Source organism: Juglans microcarpa x Juglans regia, chromosome 4D, assembly GCF_004785595.1.
Source record: "Juglans microcarpa x Juglans regia isolate MS1-56 chromosome 4D, Jm3101_v1.0, whole genome shotgun sequence".
NCBI classification, from domain to species: Eukaryota; Viridiplantae; Streptophyta; class Magnoliopsida; order Fagales; family Juglandaceae; genus Juglans; species Juglans microcarpa x Juglans regia.
Genome location: NC_054600.1, coordinates 21780545 through 21792028, shown reverse-complemented (window position 1 = coordinate 21792028; position 11484 = coordinate 21780545). Strand labels below are relative to the sequence as shown.

General features: G+C 31.8%; 1 protein-coding gene across 1 annotated transcript; it reads right to left on the bottom strand.

Annotated features, from left to right (window-relative positions):
- Window positions 1-306: 306 nt before the first annotated feature.
- Window positions 307-2936, bottom strand: LOC121259465 (gibberellin receptor GID1B-like). Its single transcript, XM_041161062.1, has 2 exons — window positions 2504-2936; window positions 307-1836 (listed from the first exon to the last, which is right to left on the bottom strand). The coding sequence occupies exons 1-2, from the start codon at window positions 2540-2542 to the stop codon at window positions 841-843; spliced, it is 1035 nt and encodes a 344-aa protein (XP_041016996.1). The 5' UTR covers window positions 2543-2936; the 3' UTR covers window positions 307-840.
- Between the last annotated feature and the right edge of the window lie 8548 nt (window positions 2937-11484).

The following is an 11484-nucleotide window of genomic DNA, read 5'->3' as shown; positions in this document are numbered from 1 at the left end:
TGGGATTCGACCATCCACCTTATTTCACTATCATGAACTACAAAAGAGAGAGAAAAGTGACACCAGAGCCCCTACCATTTGCAAACCCATAACTTCCTCACAGCCTAACATTCTGACCAATAGAAAAGAGTTGCACTTTCATTATGGTCACAACTCGCCATGCTTGGATGCTCATCCGTTGGGGGGGGGGGGGGGGGGGGGGGGGGGGGGGGGGGGGGGGGGGGGGGGGGGGGGGCGGGGGGTGGAATTCATGGGAAATAGATAGAAACAGTTCAAGGATTAAAGTTCTACTGGAGAAGAGACATGCTTTTAAAGACTCGAAACAAAATCTTTATATAACCAGAACACAAATTGTAATACAATTTCATTACATGATGGATATATTCCAGTTGATGTCCTGAAATTGGAGCTGATAATGATATCCATTTACCACAACAGATTGATCAACCACCAAATATTACCCCAATACTCCTCTATTCCCGGTTATCGTGGCTGGAAGTTAATTAGGGTAAACTTTATATCTGGTGGTTCAGCCAAATCCCACAAGAATGAGTTCTGATTCCCGAGCTACTGAAAGTGGCCTTCCCTGATTGAATGACTTCATGCCCTCAAAAGAAAAGACCAGTAATCTCCAGACCAAGAACAACTGATCCCAAGAGTTGCAGAACTCTCAAATTATCACTGAGAATGGCAACAGAGTAAGAAGTAATACTGCACAATCATAAAACTACACACCGTAACTGCAAAAGGACAAAAAACAAAGAAACAAAGACCCCAAGTGAAATGTCAAGCTTCTGTTATGTATGGGTATGGCTGCTGTAGGTGAGGTTAAGTAGTCTATTAACAGTTAGAATTCACGAAGCTGTTTATCTCGTCCATGAGACAGTAGAAATGGTCATTATTTGGTAAGAAGTAGAACCCGATGGTGGCCTGCTTCAAGTAAAGAAGCTTCACGTTTTGGCAAGATTCTTTGAGCCCTTCGACATAAGCCAATTGCCAATCTTGGACAAGATCCAAACCAGCTACCACCACAAGACTTTTAGGAAAGTTGAGTCCTTTGAGGCTTTTTCCCCTGGGGCCAAACGGGTTACATGCTGGATGATCTCTATCTTCTCCTTCGGGAAGATAAGCTCTCCAATACCAATCGCGGTCTTGTATTGTAACAAAGTATTTACCATCCAATCTCCTTTCTGATTCAGTTCTCATTTGCCCAGCAAACATTGGATGAAGAAGGATGTTTCCTAATACCTCAACTTCTGCCTCAGCTGCCCTCACTGCTACATGATGAGCAATATTACCACCAGAACTATCTCCGGCCAAATATACATGAACCTTGGAATCCTTCCCACTCTGAAGCCACGTTCTTGATTTTACCCACTTAAGAGCAGCCCATCCATCATCATATGCACAGGGGTATCTATGTTCAGGCGACCGGCGATAATTTACAGAAACCACAACAGCCTTGGAGGTGTTGACAAGGCGGCGACAAAAAGTGTCATAAATAGCACTGTTGGCTGAAGAATGGGTGAAGCTTCCACCATGAAAGAAAATTATGACCGGGACAATCTTGGTAGTGCTCAAGGGCTTTTCAAGCTCTTCAATGCTCCATTGAGCCTCATTTTCTGGGGCAGGTTGGTATACCCGGTTAAAGAGGCCGGTGGCTCTATCAATATGGTCAAAGGAGAAAACCCCATCAACCGGAATCGTATTGGCAGGGACTTTGCGGTCAAGAAACTCCGCCAACTCACGGTTGAATGTTCCATCAGCACGCCGAAGGAGATTGTAAGCTAGCTTGAAATTTGAGATGAGTACCCATGTATTAAGTGGCACGACCCTCTAAGAAAACAGGAAGAAGAAAGATAGAAAGGATTAAAAATAACATCTACCAATTACAGTTTACAGAATCGTTAAAAGCCTAAATTTTAACAACCAATTGATCATATGCACATGACAAACTCTAACATAACCAGAACGGAAAATCATGAATATTAGTAAGGCCAAGGTAGAACCCCACATGAAATTATTGAGCGAGAAAAGAAAATTAGGGGAAGTAGAAAAAAGAAAAGAAAAAAAAAAAGGAGGTATATTCAAATATATCTCAAAAACCAAGAAGCTTAGTGAAAATTTCCAGCTTTTCACACCAAATCAAACGCAAGTTTATTAAACTTCGGCTTTCCGAACAAGAAACCAACACCCGAGTTCGAAGAAATAGAAGGCGAAAAGAGATTCAACTAACCATGATCATATCAGCTCATTTTATTGAGCAGAGGCCATTACAGATAATAGGAAACAATCCACATTAAAGAGCAGACGTCTCACTTGGAACAACTCAACATCCTAAAGCCAAAGAACCCAAAGCCAAAACCACCAAGGAAAAATACAAATCGAACAAACCCATCGACCAAAGCATCATATAAGCTCCAGACTTCAAAAATAACAATACATTCGTGACAGAAAAAGACACAAGAAGGGAAAGTACAGGACAGTATAAGAAACTAAATACCTTCGATTCATTTTGGTTGACTTCATTACTACCGGCCATTAATCTCACTCTCCCCCTTCCACAACCCCAAAGATTAAAAACCAAACCCACGAAAAAGGCTTAAAATTCAACAAACCCTTTATTGCTCATACTAACACAATGCTCACAGAGGAACCAAACGCCAAAGGGTCTCTCCGTCTATCTTTCTCTCAGTGGCTTTAGAACCCTTTAATTTTTGTATTTTTTATCTTGGATAGATTCCTCGTTTTGGGGCTTGGGGTGCTGGAATAAGAAGGGACGCTAGTTTCTGAAATAATAAGATGGGGAACAGAAAGCGCTCAGAGACGCAGAGAGATCAAAGTATTAGAAAAGAGAGAAAGAAGTACACACGCAGAGAGATAGATAGAGATAGAGAAAGAGAAATAAAAAGCGAGCGATGAGAGAGAGAGAGAGAGTTCGGGGGAGGGTGGGGGTGAGAGTCAAACGCAAAGGAACGACGGTGCAGGACGGAGACGAGGGAGACGACAAAGCTGGCGGCCGAATTAAACACAGTACACATGGGTCCCATTATTTACTTATTCTATATTATTTTAATTATTATTTAAAAATTACCCCTTTTTAACAATACTATTAAACAAATATAATTAATAGTAATTAAACAATATTAATTTCTCGTTTTCCACTTGGGTTTTCTTTTTGTGTGTTGTGACCTGGTTTCGCATGGCTGGCTATTGGCAGGCCTTGCTTTGTGCTTTTCTTTTTTTTATTATGCATTATTATTCCAAGCAACCTTTTTTTTTTTTTTTTTAACATATGATTAATTATTTTATATAATTTTAAAAGAGTGTTTGGAGTGTCGAATCTTTATAAACACCTCACGTAATGTTTTTTTAACGGACACCTCACGTAATGTTTGATTAAGAGTTTAAATCGCGGGACAAATAATTTCGAATACTATTTTCAATAATAATAACACTTAGAATCCGTTTCGTTATACATATGAGATAAAACAATCATATCTCGTCCAATCTTATTTAATTTTAATTAATAATTTTATTATTATTTATAAATTATCTTATTTCATCTCATCATCTGAACAGATCTTATTTAAAAAATAATAATAATAACATTTATATAATAATTTTTTATATTTTTTAACCGCTTTAAATAAACTTTATGAATGTAAAGGCTTCGTTAGATACATAAATTCATCTCAATTCATCATTATAATTTTTTAAATCTCAACATAAAATATAATAAATAATTTAATTTTTTAAAATTTTAAAATAATAATAATATTAAAAAATAATATTCTAACAATATTTTATCATCTCAACTCAACTCGATTCAACATCTAATTACAACTTAAATATCAATAAAAACTAATCATGAAAAAAGCGACTACAAGGATAACATAGTTAATAACAAAAGAATACCGATTTTAACTTTTGAAAATGAATTTCTTTCACAATAACTTTACAAAGAAAAATATGGATTAAAACAAATACTGACTTATAAATCATGATTATTATTCAAACTTTTATATTGACATAATTAGATATATTTGAAAATAATTTTTAATCCATAATTTTGTATCGGAAAGTTATTTATTTTTATTTGAATTTTATTTTTATTTAAAATTAATTAGAGAATGAAAAAATGACACTGGAAAAAAACAAAAAAAGAAGGAGACAAGGGTTTCCTGCGTGCGGCCGACGCCATGGCACGTGGCGACAAAGGGTTCCGTCTCGACTCCTTTTTTTTTTGGAAAAAAATTTTAAAAGAGAAAACGCCTTCTCTGGCAACTTCCAAAACCACCCTCCACACCCACACCAAACCCCGATGTTGCCACCGATCACGACACGTGTTTTGTCCTCTAGCGCAAAGCGCGTGACGCATGTTTTTTGTCAGGGCCTGGGGTGGGGAGACCCTTTCCTTTCAAAACAAAACAAAAAAAATAAATAATGGGTTAATTAAATGAAGAAAAAATATATGGCTCCTTGTCGTATTCGGTGGGGCTACAGTACACGTGTCGGCATTATGCAACTCACGTTTCTCTTATGGGTCCCACTTTCCTAAAGTCTTTATTCTTTAAACCAGTTAATACGATGATCAAAACTCATTTTACTGGGACCCGTGGGAACCCAGACTGATTTGGCGTTGTGCCACTGAGACCTTGCCACGTGGTGCCCTAAGCTTTTTTTAAAAAAAAACTTAAAAAAAAATTAAAAAACAAAAATCCTCTTTGGTTTCGGGGGAGTGATTTGATTTGATCAGTCTTAGATTTTCTTTCTGGTCTACATTTGATGTCAGGACCCACCAATGGATTTTCCGCCGTTGGTTTTGTTTGATTGGAAGATACTACTCTTGGGGTTATGATGTCGTGCATGCAGTGAAGTTTGATACTTTCTTGAACACTTCTGTCTGATTTGTACTTGAATCTGATCTCTACCGTTTGATGATCTGTACCAACAGTTCTTATTCTGTCTTTGAAGCCGATCATGACCGTCCAATCCTGTTTGATGGGAAAGTTGCGAGACAAACATACAAAGTAGTACTCCTAGGATTCAAGTACGTAGATGAACCTGGAAAAATCCTTAGCCAACTGGACGTCCTCCACACAATCGATTACATTGCCTGTCTTTTACTTTAAGTGTGAAAATTATAAAATATTCTTATTGGAAAATATATTTATATAAAAAGATTATAAAAAAAAAAAACTGTACATATTTATTATTATTCCTCTCTTTATCGTTAGTGATATATTAAAAATTATGAAAATTATAATTCAAAATTTAAATTTAAAAAAATAATAAATCTTATAAATAAAATTAAAAAGTACATGTGCACTACTTTTAAGTTATATCAAACTTAGACAATTTTAATGGAATTATTGTTTAAGGATCACGACAAGATATCTTATCATTCAACATACTAACTAATTTTCTTCCAATTATTCCATTTATCTATTTGTACAGTCAATCACATGTCAGCATTCTTGATATCTTGACACGTCAGCAGTGTCGGAAAATGCTACACGTCATAAATGGACCGATGGTCATGATAATCCTTCCGACTAATGCTCTGTCTAATGACAAAACAACAAGTAGTACTGATCCATAATAAAAAAAATATATATAAAAATAATAAATAAAAAAGGCAAAGAAAAAATATATGAACAACTCTCAATTCTTTTTTGGTTGTGCTACTCGTGGATTCATACCATATATTATATATTTTTTTATTTTTTTCTGTTAAATTAATTGAATTGTTCTATATATCATTCATATATCACATATTTATTAACAAAAAAAAAATATTAAAAGAGGTGTGATTTTTAGCGTGTGGGATGCTATTGTGCTAAGTAGAATTATTCATTACATCCCCCACCCACTTTAAAAAAAAAAACAAAAAAACACAAAATTCTTGGATCACCAAGAGAGCATCATTATTAGCATATGTATAATACAAAGATTAAAAAAATAAAATAAAATAAAAGGAGTAAAATAATAGCACGCTAGGTAGTGCTTGTACATTTGGAAACATGTGTTGTCGTATGTGAAAGAGGAGGGAGGTGGCTAAAAGCATGTGCCACATTCATCCAAACTACACCAAAACATTTGTATTGCCGTGTAGCTTACTACTACAATCTTATCTCTCTTTCTCTCTAAAGGGTCTAAGATCCCCTTTTTCCATCTTTTTTTTTTTCTTTCTTTGTGTGTGCGTGCCTGTGGTGGGAGTCTCTGTCTGTGTGTCTGTATCTATCTCTCTCTCTCAGCTCTTGTGTTGTGAGTGTTGTTGAATAAAGGAATTTTGTATTTTGTGTTGGGGGTGAAGTTTTAAATTTGCCTCAAGTAAAGGTGAGGTCCACCATGGGGTTTTGGCTTTTTGTGCATTAGGTCAACAACTAGGAACGAACACCTTTTGGCCTCTTGTGCTGATTGGGTCAATCCTTCCCAAGTGGCAGATAAAAAGGAAACGAAAGAAAAACAAACAAATATATGGCTTTTATTGATTGTGTGTTATCTTCTGTAACTCACCATTCACAACATTTCAAACCAGAAAAAAGGCTGTGCTGATTGACACAGCTATGTATATCCCCTCTCTCTCTCTCTCTCTCTCTCTCTTCAAAGACAACATAAAAACAAAGAGATTGGTTTTTTTTTTTTTCAATATTTTTATTTTCAACTCAACTTCAATTGTATAATAGATGATAAATCGTATTTGCCTATTGTGATAAATCATGAATATAACTTATTAGTTTGGACTAATCTTAATATGATCCATTAAATTAAAACGGATTAGACTTTCAAATTTTAATACGACTTATTTAAATAATGGTCAATATAATTTATTTTGATCTATTTAATGATTAATTCTAAATGAGTCAACATGACACAACTCATTTAAACTAATTTTATATAAATATGTTGAACTAATCCTTATAATTCATTTGACCTAATTAATATAATCTCATATATGAGTTAAAATTTATATTTATTACTAATCACAATATCTCCAAAAATAATAATAAGACTACCTAATAGAAAATATATCAACATTTTTCAGATTTTAACCTATAATAAAACTAATATTACAAAAAAAAAAAAAAAACTAATATTACAAACCCAATAATAATATATATGAATATAAGTCTAAAATTATAATCTCAACAATAAAAATGTGAACATACGGAGAAATACAAATATTATAGTATAACAATAATAAAATTATAATTTTGAAATAAAATTTAAATAAGTTATTACGAGTTAAGTTTGATGATTTATTTATTAATTATATATAATGGATCAGCTCATTTTAACCCGAGCCTATTTATATCTAATTTAAACTTATTAATTTCGTATCATGAATTTATATAACGTATCATATATTATGCGTAGAGACTAGAGAGATATGTTCTCCATGCGGACTTACAAGTAGGACAAAAATAAAGAGATTAGTTGCGGTCCCTTTTATCTTAACAACGAGAGTCCATTAAAAAAGAAAAAAGAAAAAAAAACAAACCGACGAGAGAGTAGAGCTATTGTATTGATTACATCTTACATGCGAGGATTGTCGGTGGGGCGAGAGGAAGTCTTATAATTGTACCTTTTTTTTTTCTTTTTTTTTTCTAGAGAATTAATTTGGATGAAAGGAATTTAAAATGTTGAATTAATTAGCATCTTTTTCATCCACTTCTATTAAAATTTTATAATTAATTTAAAGTCAGTAATTTAATTAATTTTGTATAAAATTTTTTTGCATATATAGTATACAAGATTGAGATTTATTCCGTAAGAATGGATTAGAAGAATCCTACGTGGAAGAGGTTGCCGGCATAAAAAATAAATAAATAAATCTCAATCTTGTATACTATATATGTAAAAAAAAAGCATTATAAGCATAATAATAATAATAATAATAATAATAATAATAAAAAAAAAAAAAAAAAGCAAAGGAACTTTTGAGAAGACACCAAGATTAATAATTTACATATGTTGGCTGCATCTGTATATATAGTTCTTTTACTGGCGATGACATGAACATGATATAGTGTGTGCTTTTAGAATATCTCCATTTTTTTTTTTTTTTTTTTGGCTATACATGATATCGTCTTCACATCAATCTCCTTATCTTTTCAGCTTTTTTTTTTTTTTTTTTTAATACATTTTTTTTGTCCGATTTTTTAGAGGGGAAATAACGTGAACGTGTGATCACAAGAGAAGTGTAGTGGGAATATTTATATATATATAGCGAAGGTTTTGGAAGGTGATGAAGACTATAATAAGTGAATATTGACTTGATGAGGTGTTGAAACCTTTTTCACGTACAATTTATTTGTCATGGCGTGCCGAATAATTTATTTTCATTAACCAATATCTGATGATCTTATTATACAGTTTTAGCACATTTTACTGATAATAATAACAATATATAAGGAACAGAGCTAATTTATAATACTACGGTTTAAAGGGGTCAGACTTGGATTTTTTTTTTTTTTTGAGGGGTCAGAAGTTGTTTTTTGTGAGGGGCCATCATTATAAGAATGCCTCTTAAATTTAAATTTATTAATATTTTATTATTTTTGAAAACAAAACAATTAAAAGTCTCCTATATTTTTTTTAAAAAAAAATTGGTTGCACAAAATGTTGTCTATGGGGTTCCGTCGGCGTTCACTAGGTTACCTACCTTTTTCTCAAATGAAAAACAAATAAAGTAAAGGTACGATGAATAAGCGGTACTCTTCGATGATTGATCTCGTTTGGATATAAGTTAAAATGAATTGACATGATTTGAAATAAGTGAAATAAAATATTATTTTAAATATTATTATTATTTTGATATTTAAAAAAATTAAATTATTTATTATATTTTATGTAAAAATTTAAAAAAATTATAATGATAAGATGAAATGAATTAAGATGAATTTCGAATCCAAACAACGCGACCGTGAATTAATTAATTCAAACACCTACAAACAATTAATGCAAAGACCACCAAACTTGGTAAATTGCATGTGAGGTATTGGGTGATTAAGTGCATATTTATGCATGGGTTCTTTTTTTAGGTAGGGTATTAAATATTAATCAGATTCCCTCTTAATTTGGCCTTGAGCAAACAAGTACAACATGCGTGTCTAAATTCATCTCCACATATTTTTCTTATCACCAACCATTAATGCTATTTGAGGTCACAACTTTCAATTTTACTTTTAATGCTTCAAATCAACAGAGAGAATAGGCATGTGTTGGCTACACATATAGGCGATGGGCTTACTACTTATTTACTACTTATCTGTGCTAAATTTGCCTTTTTGGGTGCTGTTATTCATGGGTAAGCCTTCCTGATTATCTTAACATGACAGTAAGGCAGCTAGCTGGTGGAATAGGGAGAGATTGGCCACAATTGGAGGTGAGTTGGGAGCCATGGAAGTAGGGATTGTCGAATCTGACCATGTAAGAGTTTATTTAAACTCTATATCCCACATACACATATCTTGATAAGTTTAAAATACCTATCACTTAATTGATGAGTTACAACGAAATAAGATTAACTTTATATTTGATTATAGTGAGATACAAAGTCTATAGATTTCTTGATAGCTAGAAGTCTATAAATAATACTGAAGAGTTAATGGCTCTTACATATAACATTATTGTGCCTTTAGCCATCGAGAGATACTCAGAAGTAAAGCTGTTAGGGTGATCATTCTCTCATAGTCAGGTCAAATTTTTCATCGAGCTAGGATGGATCTTTTAACTGTTATTATTTTATTATTGTGGGTCATAAAAGATCGAATATTCAATTATTAATATTTATGTTAAAATATTTAACATGAGATATAAGAGAGGGTTACAAATTTTTTTTATGATCTCGACAAAGTAGATTACAAACATATAAAATATGCATCTTCGATTTTATATGACAGTGCCTCTCTCGGTTTGTTTTTTCTCTCTCTTTGGTTTGAGACAAGATCATACGCTGCAATTCCTCCCAGTCCAAGAATCCGGACCGGCCAAATGATTATATTATACTATATTATTTATTCAAAAAAATTTGAAAAGTAATTCTTTCTTTCTCTTTATCTTTTAAAACATGTACTTTATTATTTAATAATTGTATGAATTACTTAAAGTTGAATTATGGCTATTAATAATAAAATCATTAATTACTGTTTCTTATGGATTTTATTCGATGGTATATAGGCAGTATAAATATACGAATTATTCAAAATTGTAAATTATTTCAAAATGTCATTTATGTTTGTTCCATTTTTATAAAATTTTTATTTGTCATCACTTCATAATAGTGTTTTTGTTAAAAAAAATTTTCTTTTTACTCATGAGGCATGTATTGAAACCAATTGAAAAATTATTTATGAAATTTTTTTACAACTTGTGGCATATAATTTGAAACATAAAAATTTGGAGAATATTTCCAAGAAAAGTTATAGAGATTAGTAAATAAAATATTTTTTGTATTTAGATTTTATAAACTCAGGATGTGTGTTGATTTATATAAAAAGAAAAACAAATCAAATATATAAAATATATCAATATTGTTTTTGGATTTATAAAAAAAAAAATTATTGCTAATGTCTATACCCTAAGATTAGTGAGAGTATATTTGTATTTATGGTCATGCATGTATATGACTTTTAGTAAGTATGATCATGGTTTGTTGTATAATATTAAAGTTATGTCTCTAAAGAACTTTAAAAAATAAAATTTATAAATGACACATGATTCGTAGTTGGGATTGAATTTTAATATAAAGACAAAGACTGTTATAATTGTTTGAATATATTTTGATAGAATTTTGAAAGACTTTACAGGCTTGTTAGTTAATAGATGTTTAAAAATAAAACGTGGCATGCTCAGTATTTTACAGTGTCCTTGAATTGATTAAGTTGTTAAGGAAATTTTATATATGATTGTTATAATAAATATGATGATTATACGAACTTGTATACAGCTGAACATCAATTTTACTGCTGACATCATTGGTTGTTGCCAGAGTGGCCCAATGATGTTTGACCTAAAAAAAAAGGAAAAGAAAAGAAAAGAAAAAATGTAAAGTTATTTACAAGAAATTAAAGACTATATTGTTGGCTTAAGAAGAACTTATACTCTTAAGGTAACTGGATATTCAGACCATTTTTTGTTGGATTAATCTAATGATAGAAAATATAGTTGTTGTAATGTATTTTGCTATCTAATATAGTTATTTTATGAAAAAATATGAGACAAATCTCTTACTGCTTCATGTGCAATAGAGATTGAGTTTGTGGTATGCTTTGAGACCACAATGTATATAATCTGATTGAGGAAATTTATTTTAGGACTTGGAATTGTAGCCAAGCCGCTAAGAAAGTATTGCAATAATTTCTCAGAATATTTTTTCCGAATAATAAGTATTTAATGAAATTTTAAATACCTAAGTATTAAGGAGAAAGTACAGAAACAAATATGTCAATAACAATAGTGTGTTAATGATTATAC

Excerpts from the sequence above, each read along its gene's own strand:
- LOC121259465 (XM_041161062.1), bottom strand. The coding sequence starts at position 2,542 with ATGGCCGGTAGTAATGAAGTCAACCAAAATGAATCGAAG. Across the intron at positions 1,837-2,503 it reads TCAACCAAAATGAATCGAAG|AGGGTCGTGCCACTTAATAC; the intron begins GTATTTAGTTTC and ends CTGTTTTCTTAG.